The sequence below is a fragment of the Heterodontus francisci genome, chromosome 20, assembly GCF_036365525.1.
Source record: "Heterodontus francisci isolate sHetFra1 chromosome 20, sHetFra1.hap1, whole genome shotgun sequence".
Classification (NCBI taxonomy): domain Eukaryota; kingdom Metazoa; phylum Chordata; class Chondrichthyes; order Heterodontiformes; family Heterodontidae; genus Heterodontus; species Heterodontus francisci.
The window spans coordinates 45,428,253-45,447,811 of record NC_090390.1 but is presented as its reverse complement, the minus strand read 5'-3'; the positions used below and the strand labels follow the sequence as shown (position 1 = coordinate 45,447,811).

Below are 19,559 nucleotides of genomic sequence, written 5' to 3'. Positions count from 1 at the left end.
AGTGGCCCCTCACCACTAGGATGCTGCCTCCATGCAGCTGGCGGCCTCCCCACACGACGTGGTGCCATTCCGCCACTGGCAAAATGCTAGCGGCCCAGGAAAATTGCCCTTAATTGGGCCATTAATCATTCAAATTGGTTGCCCACCTCCATTTGGCAGGCAGCCAAGCTCCTGCGGAGCAGCTGCTGGGAAACCTCCCCAGCGGTGAGACTGTGTCAGGGAGCTGCCCTGACACGGCTCCCCGGAATTTTACCGGACTCCCACCTCCAAGCCTGCCACCCGGGGGGACGGTAAAATTCTGCCTATTAAGTTGTATCTGAGCTGAGAGTGTTGATACTGACATGCTGTAAAAAATGACTGTAGCATAAAATATTGTTCACCTTACCCCTCTTTTTATCCTCCTTTTAGACTCGTGAACAACTACAGGCAGAAAACCACAGGTATCAAACTAAAATTGAAGATTTAGAGAAGGCTCTTGCACAACAGGGGCAGGTAATAATTAATTGCATGACATAAAACAGGCTTTTAACCCTTGCTGGGTGATAATGAGTTATCTTGTTTGAGCGTAATAACCTGTTGATAGTGTGTCCAATGCCAGTGAATTCTATTTGATGTACAATCATCTCGGAGATTCACAAATCACGTCCAGTGTATAACCAGGCCAACTTTCAGAGTTCTAGGTTTTGTTTGCCTTAAAAACTGGCCTTTGGATCTACTTTTTTCAAACATTAGAGGCTAATATTTTACCTCATCTCCCACCAGAGGAAAACATTTAAAATTTACCTTTAATCAAAAAATAATAGAATAGAAGGATAAGGTTGTTAGAAATATGTAAAAACTAATATAATAGAGGATGGGAAAAAGAGCAAATGAAAGTAACGTTGTGGTGTATTAGTCACATCTTTACACTGAGAAGATTTCAGTAGCTTAATTACTGTACCATTAGGTTCTGTTTTGTATTGCTAAACTGGAAGCAATTCTTATTTTGAAAAAAAAATGGTTGGTCCAAAGAAATAAGAATTTCCCAAGCCTATATGCAGTGTAAGAGTTAATTTGTTACAATCCCAGTTTACAATCAGGCAATAATTTCTTTATAGTGCCCTGTGAATTGGACAGTATTATTTTGAAATAATTCTGTTTCCATGATATTCAGACTAGTATCTGTACAATTAAAACTCTTGTGTGCAGTGTGTCTGTCATATCGACCTTTCAAAAGCTACCATGTAGGGCTGAATTTCCAGGCCCCACTGGGGGCGGGAAAGGGACAAACGTTCGAGCGCCGGCGAGTGCGCTCATTTCCCAATGCCGTTCCCAGGGCTGGCCAGTTTCACCAGGTAGGGGGAGGGCAGCCACGAGTTTCTGCCTGAACCATTGAGAAGGCCAATTATCATTGTTAAAGAGCTCATTGAGAGCTCGGTTCGTGGAGGTACATGGCCTGCACGTGCTGTCTGGGACAGAACAGGTGAATGGAGATGGACGCACAGTGCGGAGCCAGTCTTGGCCGCCCCAGGGAATTAGCTGGGTCTCACTAAAGGGTGAAGGGTGCAGAGGGGAACTCGACCATTAGGAAACAGCCATTGGCTGAGCACAGGTGGCGGGGAAACTGAGCAGCAAGCGTTCAGGCAGTGCAGGGGGTCATCACCCTCCTGGCATTGTGGATTCATAAGAGGAGGGGGAAAGGTTGCTAAACACAATTTGGTGGGCCGCCTGAGCATAAGGAAGGCAACAATTGACAATGGGGGCACGTCTCTCAGATTTTGGGCTTAGTGACGATGTGAAGCAACACCCTCTGCAGGAAGGACAGAGCCCTGGGCATCATGAGGGCACAGGAGAGGGAAGAGGGACAGGAATGTCACGGAGGCCATACCCTCAGCACAAGATCTACACCAAAGACGGAACTACCTGGAGATGACTGAGAACCAATACCGCAGGAGACTGCGACCTTCCAGGCAAATGGTCACATACATCTGTGCCCTCATGACGGAAGACTTCACACCTCACAGCACTGGTCGACATCCCCTGCCAGTAGCCGTCAAAATCACTGTGGCCTTGAACCTCTTCGCTTCTGGCTCCTTCCAACGACCAGCGGTGGACCTTAGTGGCATCTCGTAAATGGCTGCATGCCGCTGCATCTCACAGGTCACTGAAGCCCTATTTACCAGAGCTGGTCAGTACATTCATTTCCAGACAGATGCAGTCTTGCAGGCACAGAGAGCAGTAAGTTCGCCACCATCACTGGAATCCTCCAGATATAGGGCATCATCGCTTGCACCCTTGTTGCCATCAAGGCACCAATTGACTGCCCAGTCAGATTCATCAACAGGAAAGGCTTCCACTCCCTCAATGTTCAGCTGGTCTGTGACCACAATAAGAGCTTCCTCCATGTGTGCGCTCAATTTCCTGACAGTTGCCATGACTCCTTCATCCTAAGGCAGTCCAAGCTGCCACAGATCTTCACTCCACCTCCCAAACTCTGTGGATGGATTCAAGGGAACAAGTGATATCCCTTGAAGAGATGTCTTCATCCCTCTCCAACAGCCAGAGACAGAGGCACAGAGGCAATACAATGCATCCAGAACCATCTGCTCACTAGCACAACCACTGAGCAAACCATTGGACTTCTGAAGATGTTGGGTGGCACCCTGCATGACACTCCTGCAAGGGTCTCGCTCATTGTGGTGGTCCGCTGCACTCTCCATACCATTACGCTCCAGAGAGATGTGGAGCTTGAGGGCGATGAGCCTCTGGAATGACATAGCTCATCAGAGGAAGAGGAGGAGCAGGACATGGAAGAGGAGGAAGAAGAGGAGGCGGAGGGGGAAGGTGCAGAACACTGAGGTTCCCCGGCTGCACAGGAAGGTGGCCGAGCCCAGTGGGTGGGCTGGAAGGTCTCATCAGAATGCCATAAATGTCAGGGATCATCTGATTCAGGCTTGTTTCAGCTGAACCCCTCTGACCCAGGAGGAACGTCATGGTATAGAACTCTTCCATTGAAGACGTAGCCTGGAACATATAAATTCTTACCGCCAATTAAGGAGGCACATCTGCTCAGAGGTTTCACTGTTGTCGCTGACGAACCCTTGCTCCCTTTCACCACTTCATACCTCGTTTCTTGTCCTGCCATTAATAAAAGGAGTCTCTTACACCTTCAAGTGTCATTATTTACATTGTGCTCATGAAGGAAAACAGTTCACAGTTACAGTTAGAAGATACCCCAGTGACCCACTTAGTCCTCTGCCTGAGGTGGTGGCCTTTGTGCTCGGCCACTTCTACATGGTGCTACCCTTGTAGCCTCGGAGGCGGTGGAGGCAGCCTGCTCACTTGTCTCAGCTTGTGGCTGAGATGCACGTGGCAGTTGTCGTCGTCATGGGGGCGCCTATGTGGGCATCTCCAGAGGCTGCAGCACCTGAATCATTGCAGGGGCAGCAACTGTCACTGGGCCGTGCTGCACAGATGCTCCCTTTGTCAGAGGGGCCAAGGAGGCCGAAGATGATGACGGTGCTCTGTGAGGGGTGGCACCCTCATCCTGCTTGGTGACATCCTCAGCCGTTGGCTGGCACTCCAGATGGCTGGAAGGGAGCACCAGCTGAGGTACAACTGGCATCACCTCCAAACATCTCTGTGCCATCAGCGCCACTGACCAGTCCAGGCTACATAGTGTGGAATGCAACCTGTGTACATCAGTGCGCGGTTCCTGCACGCACTCCAGGTTGCTGCTACATACCTCTCCATGAGGTTAGCCACTGTTTCAATGGAGGAGCTCATGCGTTCAAAGCCCTGAGCCATAGAGGAGCACATGAGCTGATGTACTCCTCCTTTCTCTGCCCTTCATCCCGCACTGCCTCAGGGAACTCCGACATTTGGGAGCACATCTCCTGCTGCTGTTCCATGTAGAGCCTCCTTTCCAGTGACTCTTGATGCCCTGCATCTGTGCTTAACTGAGCAGGGCTGTATCTGTCCTCCATTGTCCGAGGGGAACTGCCCACAGCTGCCTCTGCTTCTGGCACCTTCTCCTGCACACTAGTACAATGCTCCTCACCCAGTATCACCATATCTAATCACGCACGAGGACCCTCCACCCCCCCCACCCCCCCCAGGTGAGTGTATCTGCGCAGATGGACGGCGTACTTGTAAGGGGTGACAGTGCTTGTTCGGAGTTCTACTGTTGCTGCACTTGGCCCAGCTATAGTGAGGGGGTTGGCCTTCTTGCCTCGATGTCTGTGAGAGATAAAAGGATAGATCATACAAGATAGCCTTTGCGATCAGAAGCCTCTGCAGTGCTGAGGCTTCCCAATGAAACTCAAGTCTTCGGTATGCTGATAGATGAGATTGAGTGCAATGAAACCCCTTAATGAGTGCATTACCTTCTGTAATCACCATCTCCACCATGGATGCCCATTTGACCAGGGCCGACTTCCTCATGGTCTATGATCCTGGCTATTTCCATGGCTCCCTCCTCCATCGCTGTGATCACTTGAAAGTAGGGAACCCCTCCACCAGTCTGGGTCCTCTCCCTTGCATTATGAGCCTGTTTCTCCAACAAGGACAGAAGAGGGAGAGAGATAAGGCACTGCTGACTGCTGTCCTCTATGGCTGTACCAGCTACTTTAATTCATTAGAAGCTGCATCTAGCAGTGCTGGCAGGTCCTCAGCAGCACTATGGCTCTGAGCCATTCAGAGTTTTTATTTGTTTGTGGGAGTTGCTGGCCAGCATTTTTTGCCAATTCCTAATTGCCCTTGAACTGAGTGTCTTGCTAGGCCATTTCAGAGGGCATTTTAGGAGTCAACTACATTGCTGTGGGTCTGGAATCACATGTAGGCCAGACCAGGTGAAGAAGGCAGATTTCCTTCCCTAAAGGACATTAGCGAACCAGATGGATTTTTACAACAATCGACAATGGTTTCATGGTCTCCATTAGACTGGTTTTAATTCCAGATTTATTAATTGAATTCAAATATCACCATTTCACCAAAGCATTAGCCTAGGCTCTGGATTACTAATCCAGTGACATTACTACTATGCCACCGCCTCCCCAGTCATGGTCAGTCAGTGGCCTAAGCACACACTCCTGCCATGTTCAGGAGCAGCATGCACCCTGAGGCTCCTCAGCTGTGTGTCTGCTGGTCGGTCAACACCCAGGTGCCTGTCCTGAGGGCTAGGATTTGTACTCACTTCATGCACTGGATCCAACTTCTTCGGACCACACTTCTTCTGCAGACTGTCAGCTATGTCCATCCAAGCCTGCTTTGTCTTCCTTACAGCCTCCAGGAGGACCCCCTGGTCCACATCAGAGAATCAAGGGGCTGCTCTGCCTCAGATTCCAGGCCTCTGGCTCTCCTGAGACATTTCAATTTCTTCACAATATAGTTTCTTCCAAGCTGAAGTTAAGCATTCAAACGCTGCCATGGTCTGTTTAAATCAAGCCCACACTTGAGCATTGCTGCCTCTGTTCCCACTCCCGCAGCTGCTAATTGGTCGCCACACCCGTCTCCATGCCACTTAAGGGGGTGCCCTCATGCAACTCTGGACCGATGACCGTTTGCCCCTGGGGACCCGGAAAGGGGCCCAACTTCCATTTTCTGCCCCCCGGGGTGAAAATCCTGCTTATAGCCTGTGAGGCATTCATAGAGCAAACCAATTGTGTTTAGATAAAATAAACACTTAGCTGTTAGGTTACCAATAAATATCCAATTCATGAAATGTGAACAAATTATTAACAGCAAAATGAGGACAAGCAGTCTTACAGCACTTATGGGATTAAGCTTTGGTGATAGAAAGGTAAAGCTGGGTGCCATTGGCATATATGTGAAAGCTGATTCTGTCTCAGGATAATGTCATGGAAGGGCAGCATGTGGATGAGGAGGAGGAGGAGAAGAAGGAGGGGGACGAGGGCTCAGAAAACCAGACTAGAAATAGTAGAGAAAGAAACTAATCATTTTGCATTTTGATATTTAAAAACAGCATACAAACCACATACATTGTAGACGAGTTTATGGTCAGCATGCATTTTAAATGCTATTTGTTTGAAATCAGAATGAGAACTTCCAAGACACATTTTGTCCTTTATATTTCTAAGGACATGAAATGGATCGAGGAGAAACAAGCACTTTATCGCTGGAACCAAGAACTACTAGAAAAGGTATTTTTTCTTTGAATGCAAGTAGAACTATAAAACACCACTTCATTATCTAAATTTCCTATTTTTTTTTGCATCATGATTCAAGGTTGAGGCATCCTTGTTACAATAACAGGGAATAAGGGTTAAAATGATTGTTGTATTTTTATTTTCACAGATTCGGCAAATGGAGAATGAAGAAAACCGCCTTAGACACGATGTACAGGACGTGAAAGATCAAAACGAGCTTTTAGAGTTTCGTATTCTAGAACTTGAAGTAAGACAACCTAGAGGGGTTTTCACCATTTCCTTTTTCATTGATCAGAATTATTCTCCTGATGTAGAGAGAGGGGGGGGAAGAATTACTCTGTTTACAATCTGTAGCAACATTGTAAATTCATTCCTGAAGATTGCCTCTGATGTGTACTATTAGTAAAATTACAAGCACCTTCATTTAAAACATCTTTACAATTTCACTAGAGCTACCGAATGGAGACAATCTTCACAAATTCATTTGCATCACCACACACAGGGGGCAGAAGAATTCTTCCCTGTCAGCTCTAAGCTGGCACATTGCACTAGTGCACACGAATCATAATTGGAGCATATTGTTCTGCTATTGCAAAGGAAATCATATGGCCCAGATTTTTCAGTCAGTGGCTGCTAACCTCAAAGAAATCTGCCCACAGTTTTTTTTATCAGGCTTTAGAATGATCATTTCTGCTGTTCTGATGTGGTTTTGAATCAGCAAGCTGGCTGATCAGCCAATCAGCGGGAAGAATTCTCACAGGCAGCAAACCAGGAAGTATAAAGCATGGATTATAATTCACATTTTAATAATTTAACAGAAAATTGAATAAAGATTGTGGCACACTTGGAGAATTAAGGTCGAACCTGAAATATCATATACAAATTTAAAAAAAATTATTATTTTAAAAATCGTGGAACTTTTACATGTTCTTCTGAGGGAATGACACTCCATGCTTGTAAAATTATCTTTTTAGGGCCAGAGAAGTTGTTAAGCTGTAATTATGGCTTAGTGCACCATTAACTCTTAGTTATACCTCAGTCAAGGCGGCTTAACATTTTCAGTGCTTTTTACAGTGAGAATAGTTCATAAAAAGTTGATATCCATGTCAAATCACTGATTCTGTGTTGATCGCATCTGTGAAGACTGCAATAGCGCACTGTGTAAAGAAGCAGGGTATCATTGGAGGCAACTTCCGGATTTCCGCATTTGACTGTGCATGTGTGGACACCAGAAGTCGTAGTCCGTTTTGCACAGTCATGATGGTGCGGACTAACAGTTTCACCATCATTGCAACGGCAAATTCTGAACCAAAGTTACAATTTCGATGCCTAACATTTTTCAGAAACTTCACAAAACATGTTTTCTCCTCATTTGTTCAAAGGAGCACTGTCGAGCCCTCCTTATTTTACTTGGCAGTTAGTTGTTGGAAACGTTGGTGCATCAATTGTAAAATTATTGCCCCAAATCAAGTTCATGAACTGTACTTAATCTGCAGAAGTAGTTATTATTTTCACATACCAAAAACTCTTAAATTTCCTTTCATTGATTGGGATTTTTTTTTTATGTTTAATTAAATTTTTTTTAATGTTTAATTTTTAAAAAACACAATTTTCTTCATAAGAAATTTTTTCTTTCAGGAGCGAGAACGACGATCGCCTGCCATCAACTTTCATCACATCCCATTTCCAGAGGAGACAAGTCCTCTCCAAGTCTACTGTGAGGCAGAAGGAGTGACGGTAGATGCCACCTCTTATTGTATTTTCCTAATAGACCCAGTTCAAATTCATCTTCATAATGACACAGACTAATGTGTTTACAGCATCTGTTAAATATATCTTTTTAAACATTTCTCCTGTTTTGTCAGGACATTACAATAGCAGACCTCATGAAAAAGTTGGATATTTTAGGAGATAACGCCGTAAGTGTATGTTGCTTTTCTGATCATGCATGATTTCCTCTCTATTTTATAAGTCTGTCTGTGGAGGATGCCAGAGTGAATCTTAGAACAGTATTAATCAACCTTGTATGTTCTACAGCAGTAAACCCTTAGGCCGCAAAATTCGGTTGCATAGTGCCCGTATTTTCAGTGCTACAGGTGCTGCTTTAGTTCCAAAATGGCGTCCGCAGTGCATGCATATACACCTCTGGTACTGGCCGCACTGGACCATTTTGGTGAGTGTGTTAGCATAGGTGTAGGGAGCTTGTGCCACAAGTAAGCAGATTGTGAAGTCAATCAACGTGTAAGGCTGATGTGATGCCAATTATGCCATTTTCAACCTCAATGTTCCAGTTAATGCTCTTCCTTAACTTTGCACAGCTAAACATGTGTTCAGCAGCAGGAAGGACCCCATCACTTGTGCTATTTAAAGGGATCATCCACTACTCTCTGGATAGTTGCTGATTGGTTTCTACTAATTGTTGCTGAGTGCCTAGAAGTGTTTGGTGGCATGCACTGTTATTTAAAGTTGCTGAGGTTTACAGGGAGTGGTGTGACACATGCTGAAGGACTTTGCCCTGACTTCAAGGGTTCTGCTCAGACCACTTGCTCCCAGGCGTGGGTGCAGAAATTTGCATCCACCTTGGCCCGCAGCAATACAGAGAGAATGAGCAGAGGCTACACAGAGGAGGACAAGCTGCTCAAAGAGGGAGGAGGAAGAGGGGGAGAAGGGTTCTCAACAGGTGGCCATATCCATCCAGTGCCTTCCTGTGGGCTTTGGGCCCTAATAGGGGTTCCAAGCCCACACTTGCTGGGAGCCAGACCGGGGAGTTATTGTCCCGGAGGCGGCCTCCTAATTGACGGCCTCTGCGCTCGCCGTCCTATTAGGGATGTTGAGCTGGCTCCCGATGCCACTGGTGCAATCACAGGGCTGGCAGCTCGAGAGATGGGCAGCCCCACCGGGAGAGGTGGGTGCTGCTGAGGCAGTCTGAGAACTCGAGGACACTTCAAATGGAGGTGTCCTCTGAGGTGTAAAAATAATTAAATATTTTAGAGGGGGAAGCTGGCAGGCTCTTTGGATCGTAGGGGAAACTCCTTTGGTTAGATCGTTGGAGCCTAGGGGATGTCTTTCCTGCCCACCGTCCCCTTTTTGGGGAATAGAGCCTTTAGCTGCAATGGCGCCCGGACTGCCACAGGGAGGCCGCCTCCATGGAGCTGGAGATTCCCGCACCGCACCACCCCCCCCCAACCTCCCCCCGCACCCCATGCTCTTCCGCCAGCTGCAAGATCGATCCCATTGCAGGGACTTATGTATTTAAATTTCCTGCCCACCTCTGAGCAGCGAGCAGGCGATCCGATTCCCAGGCCAACCCTGGGAAGCTTCCTGGTAGCGGAAATGCATTGGGAGCCATTCCAACACAGTTCCCCCCTATTTTCCTGGCCCCACTACCTCCAGTCCTGCCCCCACATGGCCAGGAAGATTCAGCACAGTGTGTCAGATGTTTCTATTAAGGAGATACTCACTGAAATTTGCCACCTGTTGCAGCCAGAACTTAACAGAGTTAACATGTGGTGTCCACAAAGTGACATGTGCCCAGTCAATGGCACCCTGCACCATGGGAAGCCTGCAATCCTTGTGAAGCCATATGCTCACTCACCCTGCAGGGTGAGGATGACAGTGCCACTGGCTACAAATGTGACAGCGGCCATGACTTTTTATGCATCAGGCTCCTCCCAGGTGGGAGTTGGCGACATTTGCACGATCTCCCAGTTCATCATAAATGAGGTCACAAGCTCTATCTGCAAAAAGAGCTGAATACATTTCATTCTGTCTTGCCAGAGAGAAGCAGGCTGAGTGAGCATATGGCTTCACAAGAATTGCAGGCTTCCCCATGCTGCAGCGTGCCATTGACTGGGCACATGTCACTTTGTGGACACCACATGTTAACTCTGATAAGTACCGCAACCAGAAAGAACTCCATTCCCTCAATGCCCTGCAGGTGTGCGCCCTTACTCACCACATCATGCAGGTCAGTGTCTGGTATCCTGGCAGTTGTCATGATGCCTTCATTCTGTGGCAATTCACTGTACCATTAACATTTGAGCAAACCAGGGAGGCGGATACTGGCAACAAGGGCTATCCGCTGACTACCTGGCACATGACTCCAGTGCACAACCTATGCACAAGTGGGAAGCATGCTTATAACGAAAGCCATGCTTCGCACAAAATGTGCTTCAGTAGACCATTGAGGTGGTTAAACAACACGTCTGCTGCCTGGACCGCTCTAGAGGAGCACTGCAGTACATTCCACGCTGCATGTCAATACTCATGGTGATCTTCTTCGTGCTGTAAAACTTTGCCATCTTGAAGGCACAGCCCTAGCCACCAGGTATATGGTGACCAGCTGAGGAGGAAGAGGAGACAACTAACAAATTTCCTTTCTGACCGGTTTGTCTGTGATTGACTCAACTGACTGCAGTACCAGCGTACGTAATCCCAATTCCCCATTCACCAACAGTCCCACACCTTACCATCCCTCTCTTACTGACTGACTTAGCATTCTTTAGCATTCCTCAATGCTAAACTAAAAACCAACACAAAACAAACATTCCAAACTAACTTTATAATTCAAAACATGCAGTATTCCTCACTCTTCTCTGGCTGCAGGCTACTCACGCCCAGTGTCTCACCACATGCAGATCCTGCCTGTAAGCTCTCCTCTAAAGTATGCGCTACGTCAGTATCTGAGCTGATGGCTGTGAGTGTGGGAGTGAGTGACAGTGTTTCTTCTTCATCACTATCTTCTTACTCTTCCACCAATTCTTGGTCAGGTTGTAGTTCTTTGGTATCTGAAAGGAGAAAGGCATAAGGATAGGGTTCAGGTAACAGAGGTGGAAAGCAGGAGGTGCATGCTTGCACCATCTGAAGCTTGTAAATCCGAAAAGATTGTGGGAGGAAGGGGAAGTGGCATCTGAGAAGAAGGATTGGTATGTGCGTAATGCCATCTTCTATGTTTTCAGCCCTACCACCCGCCTGAGCCTCAGTCATGCCCGCTCCAATGATGGTGAGTGCTGTCCCCTCCATGGGTGTAAGAACATGCAGCACTGCCTGTCTCCAGTTATTCACCACCTTGCCCTACAAGAGAGAGAGAAGTATGTCAGTGAATGCAGTGCAATCTGTTTGATTGATGTGGCTATCATGTTGAATAGCTGGCAGTGTGTGCAAGCTGTGACATGTGGGTGTGAGGCTTTCAGCAGTGCTAAGTGTGTAAGGAGGAGCTGAAGCTATGAATGTTAGATATGAGTCGTGATTGATGCATATTGTAGGTAGATGAGGATGTGGAGGATTGAGCAGTGTGTGAGGCTAGTGGTGGAATTGGTAGGATAGGAATTTGAAGATGAATTCGCTGACCTTGACCATTCGTGTGAGGTCATTGAACTTCTTGCAGCACTGCATCCAGGTCGTCATGTCTACACTGCTGGCATTGACTGCAAAGGCTATTCAGTTCTACTATCTTTGCAATGTCTCCTGGGCTCCCTATGGATAGAGGAGATCTCTCTACTTCGCTACCTCCTGCAACAAGACCTCGAGTGCAGCTTCTGAGAACCTTGGAGCATGCTCTCGCCAACGTTGCACCATAGTCACTCTTCTTGCAGGTCAGACACTCTTCCCCAGCCACTTCTAGCACCTGTTCCAGTCAGAATGTACCTCCCTTTTAAGAGGTGCAGGCTAGCTTTAAGTGAGAATAGCCTTGCACAAACTTGGGCCCCGTGCTGAGGCATGCAGCCACTCAACAGTGTGTTTAGTGCTGGGCTGCAAGCTGCTATCATTTGGTGAGCAGGCAGCACCAAATATATGTGCTGCCTGCATTGTAAGGAATGGATATGGGTTAATTGTGCCTTGACATTCCTGCACCCGTTTTCATGGACTATCAAATTTTGCCCCCTTACAATCTATCTATATAAATAACAGTCCTTTATCCAACAAGTATCCATCACAATTCAGACATTTGCAGAGTTTAGCCTGACCTTCTCTCAAAAGGCATGGGTTGGTATTTGCAAGGAACTGTTAATCTACAGAAAACTACCTCAACAACTGGCCTCTAATTCACAACAATGTGACAATTTAGACCATTTCCCTACACCCGGCGATATCTGAGTATTGGCCTTAAAGAAACAGGCCATGTTGCACACAGCTTCTTCTCAGAACCAATACATCACACTTGTATTACAAATCTGTATTTATATGCAGCACCTTGTTTTCTCAGTTTGTGCTGCTGGTACATGTTTATATTGGGAACTTACAGATGGTTGTCCGTGTTTTTACAAACATTCATTCTAATAAAAGGAAAATCAAAACCAACAGTTTCCCAATATGTGCTGTCGGTATGCAAGGCTCCTCACCAGCAATCTGAGCTCACTATAAGCTACAATTTGCTATTGAAACAAATATTAACTCCAAAACAGGTGGGTTAGGGTTAGGTGGGATTTTAAAAAACTATAAATCTCAAACCCTAACCAAGCCCATCTCAAACCCACCCACTTCCAGTTTTAACAGAGATAGGATGGGAGGAGGAATGGTAACCAGCCAGCTCCTGGGAGGCAGTGTTACAATCCAGAAACCCTGGTGGTGAAGGATAGAACTGGAGCCAATCTTTGCACTCTTTTATATGCTTTTATTTACAGAGATAATCATGACAAATATGCACCTCCAAAACCGACAACTACAGTTGCAGTTTGTTCCTATTTATAGGAGCACAAATGAATCCCCAGTTAATGCTGATCACCTATATGCAAGTAAACATAATTAATATACAATTAGGCACATTGCTCACTTAAATATTTTAATGAGGCTGCGTGCCTCATTTTATTTCCATTCTACTGGTTTATTTTTTATCCGTTTCATGGGATGTGGGCATCACTGGCAAGGACATCCCTAAATGAGAAGATGGTGGTAGGAACATAGGGGCAGGAGTAGGTCATTCAGCCCATCGAGCCTGCCCCACCATCCAATATGATCATGGCTGATCATCCACTTCAATGCCTTTTTCCCACACTATCCTCATATCCCCTTATGTCATTTGTATTTAGAAATCTGTCAATCTCTGCTTTAAACATACTCAATGACTCAATTCCACAGCCCTTGGGGTAGAGTATTCCAAAGATTCACAGCCCTCTGTGTAAAGAAATTTCTCCTCATCTCTGTCCTAAGTGGCTTCCCCCTTATTTTGAAATTGTATCCCCAACCGGGGGAAACATCTTAGCTGCATCTACCCTGTCTATCCCTTTAATATTTTGTAGGTTTCAATTAGATCACCTCTCATTCTTTGAAACGCGAGAGAATACAAGCCCAGTTTTCCCAATCTCTCTTCATAGGACAATCCTGCCATCCTGGGAACAAGTCTGGTGTACCTTTGTTGCATTCCCTCTATGGCAATAATATCCTTCCTAAGGTAAGGGAACCAAAACTGCATACAGTACTCCAAGTGTGGTCAAATCAAGATTCTATACATTTGAAACAAGACTTCACTATTCCTGTACTCAAATCCTCTTGCGATAAAGGCTAACATACCATTACCCTTCCTAATTTCTTGCTGCATCTGCATGTTACCGTTCAGTGACTTATTGACAAGGACACCCAGGTCCCTTTGTACATCTACACTTTCTAATCTCTTATCTTTTAAGAAATACTCTGCACATCTGTTCCTTCTACCAAAGTGGATAACCTCACATTTTTCCACATTATATTCCATCTGCCATGTTCTTGCACATTCACTAAGTCTGTCCAAATCTCCTTGAAACTGCTTTGCATCTTCCTCACAACACACATTCCCACCTAGTTTTGTGTCATCCACACAAGTACTACATTTGGTCCCCACATCCAAATCATTGATGTATATTGTGACCAGCTGGGGCCCAAGCACTGATCCCTGCGGTACCCCACTGGTCACAGCCTGCCAATGTGAGAATGACCCGTTTATTCCTACTCTTTGTTTTCTGTTAACCAATTCTTAATCTATGCCAGTATATTACCTTCTATCCCATGTGCTTTAATTTTGCTAACCAATCTCCTGTGGGGGACTTTATCAAAAGCCTTCTGAAAATCCAAGTATACCACGTCCACCAACTCCCCTTTATCAATTCTGTTAATAACATCCTCAAAAAACTTCAAAAAACTCCTTGGCTGCAGCTTCTGCTGCTAAATTTCCTGCCCAACAGGGAGCCAACCCCATCAATCAGGCTAGCTTTGGGCAGGAATCCTGACGGAAACAAACACATGCCTCAGACTCTAAATTCAATAGTGTTCGGGGAAACCCAAACAGGAGCTCCTCTGCCCCCCACCCACCCAAATCCTTCTGCTTGGAAATCCTGCCATAGTAAAGGTTGGGGCCTCTGTCTCTGCTGCTGTGAATCTATAGTCTGGCATTACTACTGTTCACTCATCCATTTAATCCTTAATAAGTATTTTGGAATTTTATGGCCTGAGCCATTGTCTTATAGAGTTGAGGAAGATCATACAAGAGTGCATGATATACCCAATAGGTTAAATACAGTGACAAGGAGGTTGACTCTTGTGCTCAATACTGCTTACTCAGATATTGATCTGTGTGAGGAATACCTCCCACCATGATGATATAAGAGATCACATGTGAGAGAGACTGGAGGGAGAAGCGGCACGGCTTCAGAGGAGTCATACAGACTTATTTAAATATACAAAGACTCCCTAAAATGTACTTTTTGAAACTCTTTGAGATGTAAGGAATTGGCCCCTGCGCAAATAAGGAGGAGGCCTGGCTTACTGGGCCTCAGTCCATTTTTCCACTGCTTTGCTCTGAAAATAGGCATACTGAGGGGTCAGTGCAAAGAAAAATTGGCCCTAACAAGTAGCCGGATTCTACAATAAGAGAGTTATGGTGCTGACTTGCTTACAGGAAAGAGACATGGCTGCAAGAGATGGTGGTTCTTTGATCACTCCCACTTCTTCTGCCCTCTGTCAATAGATGCCTGGAGATACCAGCACAGCTATAGAATCTCTTAAACTGTCATGGCCACTTGGCTTCAATCACACACGGACAATATATTTTTCCTATTCAAAACAAATAAAGTGCCTTCTAAATCAAAGCAAAGATATCACCTCTGACCACAGTCGATTTAAATGTAGTTTTAAGGGGCAGCTGGCCATACAGACACAAGTTCAATTTTTCCGCCCATTCGAAGTGACCAGTACTTTTGTACAGATTAAAACTAGACATCTTAATCTGCTGCATTTTGCAGAGTTGTTGATCCACCTCATCCATTTATGCAGGATTTCTCACACCATCCTCAATAACTTCAGTGGATGCTGGAATGTAACTGCTGAGTATAATGATGGTGTGCATGTATTTGTCCCAGTTCAAGCTGAGTTTATGGTCTGTTTGGCTGCAAGACTCACTGCCATTAGGAGACACAAAATAGATCACTGGCTTGGAGTGAGGAAAGAAGCATGCACTGTTTAAGGGGGTGAAGAAAATACAGAAATGGTTTATTTTTAATTTGTTATTTATTTACTTATTAATTAGAATTTGACCAATGAGGAACAAGTGGTTGTGATTCAGGCCCGAACAGTTTTGACGTTGGCAGAAAAGGTAACTTTTTTTAACTTTTACATATTAATCTGAAACAGACTGGTAACAATCCTTCTGGACATCAAAGGGTTAAAGACTTTGAGAAGGACAAGGACTCATCAATAATGGGTACATGTGGTGAGCTAATGTTAAAAAAAATGAATGAAATTGGGCTAACATGTAGAGAGACGCTTCAAAAAGAGTTTGAAACATAGGTTATTTTGTTGAAAAATGGCATTCAAACTGGTATAATTCATGCTCTGTAGCTAAATTGACAGATTGTAAACAGCAGCCATAGAGACAACAGGACAGAACTCTCATGGATGTTAGTTGGGAGAGTGCAATTAACACTTACCCCCATTATTCTGCTGGCCTTACTTGATTCTGCAGAGTTAGCTTCATTTGCATAGTGTAGGTTAATTCCCAACGCATGCTGGCCCTGATGTTGGGAGTTTAGTGGATGGGTGAAACTGGGGCAGAAGCATTTCTGGAAGGAGTGTGAACAAGATGACTAGAGGGTGCACTTGATTGTTACATGTTAGTTGGTGTTCTTGCAGCAGATGACACAGTCTGCCTGCATCTGGTTGTCTGCTGATCGAACCACCTCTGCTATTGCTATTGGGCCTCTGACTGTAAGCGTGGATGGGAGATACAGCAGGTGAATACAGTTTGCCTCAGGTTGCAGCCTGACTTACTTGGCTTTCGCCCCACTGCTCCACCTCTTCTCGAAAACCTTAAGTAAATTCCCTTTGGGGAAACCCATTGTTCCAATATTGTGCCAACAAAATGGCAATGCCAGAACACCTGACACAAAGTCCCCTGACCAGCTAAGTGGAAACAGGAAAGAAACAAAAAGAATCAGGGAAAAGGTTCAGAAATAACCAGAAATGCTGTTACAAAATCAAAATATGGAATCATACAGCAGAGAAGGATACTGTTCTGTTTTCCGTTTCAAGTATATATCCAAGTCTAAAATGGGGCTCTTTAAATGAACTATCATATCAACACACCCTTTATGCCCATTTTATTTGGCTGGTAGATAACTGAGTGCTGCATTGATGAAATCATCGGGAAATTGTGTGAATACTTAAATAACATAGTTGGGGCTAATTTTAACGTGATTAACTGCACACTGACAGACACTGTCAGTACAAAACTCAGTTGGAAAGTTGGATGCTAACTGGATAGAAATCAGATGTAACAGATCTTTATCTATTTTTTCAATTTGTTACAGCCTACAATGGTAAATCAATTGGATAATTTACTTTGGGACATCAGAAACAAGTGGGAAAAATACAGGGAGAATTAAAAAGATAGGAGACGGGGATCAAAAGAAAGAAGTAGCTTGAAGAAGAAAATTAAATTTTAACATCATTTTCTCCATGTTTTTCCCAATTAATTCCAAGTTTCAAATGTGCCCTCCTGGTGCAGTGCCACTTATGGGTGCATAGACCACACTTCTGAAAAGTCCAGCTGTTAGGACCTCAGTGAGATTATTCACATTAAAATACGAGATATGAATCCACAGACCAACTTAAAGAATTACTTGACAAGATTTCATGTTTTAAGAATTTTATTATAACAACTAAAGAAATCCCCATTAACTAAATAGTACTTTGTAAGTAGCTGATATCCCAAATTATAGAAAAAGGTATTTTCTTTACTTATTAAAACACTTGAAAATGCCAGACCACACTTATAAGTTACACCGTCCACTTTGAGGGTGAAATCTTTAAAAGTTAAAAGTCCCAAACTCCTCTCAGTTGCAATGGGTTAGATCTTCTCAAAGCCAACGTCCTCTTCGCTCACTTCTCCGAGCATTTTCAACCTGGACGTCTGTAAATAAAGTGGTTCCTGGTGATCCTGTTGGTCTTTTTCTTTTCTGCAAACTTCAACTTTCAAAACAGGTTCATGTCTTTGCAGCCTTTCGCTGTATCAGTTTTTCCTTCTGAGAGCCGGGGTACCCCCTCTCTCCCCCTTAAGGCTACAGGTTGTCTTCCTTTCTTACAGCCTGTCTACCTTCAGAAAATTATGTTAAATTTATCTGGAATCAAAAGTCAGTTATTCATTGTCCTTTTCCGTTATGCAAAGTCCAGAAGACTGGCTTCAGCAGAGTCACCCGGGTTTTTATTGTTTCCAGATGTTAGCAGCTCCCATGCATATTTGCATCTTCAGAATCACTGACTCTGTGTTTACGATCCAAAAGTCTGGGAAGATGAAGCCCATTGTTCTTCAGGTGTTATACCCTTGCAGTCTCTGTTTTTTCAAAAAAAGTCTTTGATCTTAGATCTTTGTTGCCCTGGTAACCAAGATTTCTGTCTTCTCCCTAAGCAGAGTTGATGTGAGGTCACTTGACTTCTCTGACTCCATCGTAAACTTTTAAAAATATCATAATTTTTGAAACATAATCATGTTACAAAGTCCAGCAATCATAACACCAGGTTCTTAGATTTGAATCTGGTATTTATACTTACTAGAGGGGAAATATTAAACATAATCATAGCATTCAGATTGAAACATAGTTGGCTACGTTTTGTGTTGCATAAACCTTCAGATCAGAGGTCAACCCAAGCTGGAAGTGTAGTTTGTAATTAATTGACTAAAATAATAGGCAATGATATTAATTGATGATTCATGTAGGTAAGGCAGGTAAGAACAGAAGTTCTAACCCAAAAGGAGTCCTATATGGAGATACTTAAAGATACTTAGAAATAAATCTCACTTCTTGTTAAATTCTGTTTGAGGCTGTTTGATTTTTCATTCGACTTCCAGTGGTTGCAGCAAATTGAGGTGACAGAATCTGCGCTGCAGCAAAAGATGAATGACATTGAAAACGAAAAGGTATGCAGTAAACACAAGCAATATCACTAATATTAAAGTCTCCATGCGAGAGCCTTCACAGTTCCCTAATTATTTCTCCTTCTATTCACAGGAGCTTTTCAGTAAACAGAAGGGCTACTTGGATGAAGAACTGGACTACAGGAAGCAGGCCATGGATCAAGCTCATAAGGTGAGATTCTTTGTTTTCTGTAAATCTTCACTACTAGAAAGTTATTCATGCATTGAAATGGTCATTTATTAAAAGAACATCCACTGAAATCCCACTAAAGACTTGGCAAACTGTTAACTGGGCAAGAAATGTGCCTTCAAATAAACAATGAGGCTGACTCTACAATGAGATGCATCAGTAGTTGTAGTGGCAGTCAAATGAGATGGGTGAGCATACTATAGGGTGAGCAATCCCTTGGCCTGTTTCTCACCAAGTGGTACTGGCCACCATTGCTCAACTGGAGTGTGATTTATGGGCAGAATGCAATTGATTTTTTTATGCACTTCTGTCATTAGTTTTTTTAAAAACTGGTGTAAAAAGTTTTTAAATAGCTTTCAATGCCATTTCATGCATTCAGCATCAGGAATATACTGAAGTCATTTAGCACCCATTTGAAAATCCCTCCAACTATTTTGCAGATGGCAATTTTTAAGGCTTATTTTGATGCATATCTCATTGTTTTTGTTGCTGGTTTCAGCTATGGCCTTTTAAAAAAAATAATTCAGCAGCTCCCTGCTTTCCATCTGTCGTGTTAAGTGCTGCAACCACTGTTCTGTGTCCTGTGTCCTGCAGAGTATAGCCATCTACCTGATAGTTTGGAAGCGGACTTGAGGAGGCACGACAAAGTGGTGTGTTTATAACTCAGGCAACATCCTGAAATTTCGGTTTGGGGTGGGAAACAGGTGCCGGGACTGTTTCCGAGCCCCGAATCCGCCCCCAGGGGAAACAATCACACCTGGTGTTTTGACTGCAGCGACCCTTAATTGGCCAATTAAGGACTACAGGCAGGCTCTAGAAACTGGAGGGCCAGTCAGGAACAGCA

At 44.5% G+C, this 19,559-nt stretch overlaps 1 protein-coding gene across 17 annotated transcripts in view; it reads left to right on the top strand.

Moving 5' to 3' along the window:
* The window catches only part of jakmip3 (Janus kinase and microtubule interacting protein 3), a 471,349-nt gene that overhangs the window by 320,673 nt on the left and 131,117 nt on the right, over positions 1–19,559 (top strand). For 11 of the 17 annotated variants that reach the window (XM_068052708.1, XM_068052695.1, XM_068052694.1 and 8 more), the window contains 8 exons: positions 409–492; positions 6,078–6,140; positions 6,295–6,393; positions 7,785–7,883; positions 8,012–8,071; positions 15,643–15,708; positions 18,460–18,528; positions 18,620–18,697. In XM_068052708.1, the coding sequence (XP_067908809.1) occupies positions 409–492; positions 6,078–6,140; positions 6,295–6,393; positions 7,785–7,883; positions 8,012–8,071; positions 15,643–15,708; positions 18,460–18,528; positions 18,620–18,697 (618 nt within the window). The remainder of the gene's footprint in view (positions 1–408; positions 493–6,077; positions 6,141–6,294; positions 6,394–7,784; positions 7,884–8,011; positions 8,072–15,642; positions 15,709–18,459; positions 18,529–18,619; positions 18,698–19,559) is intronic. The other 6 variants (XM_068052707.1, XM_068052705.1, XM_068052699.1 and 3 more) reach the window with 2 other exon arrangements.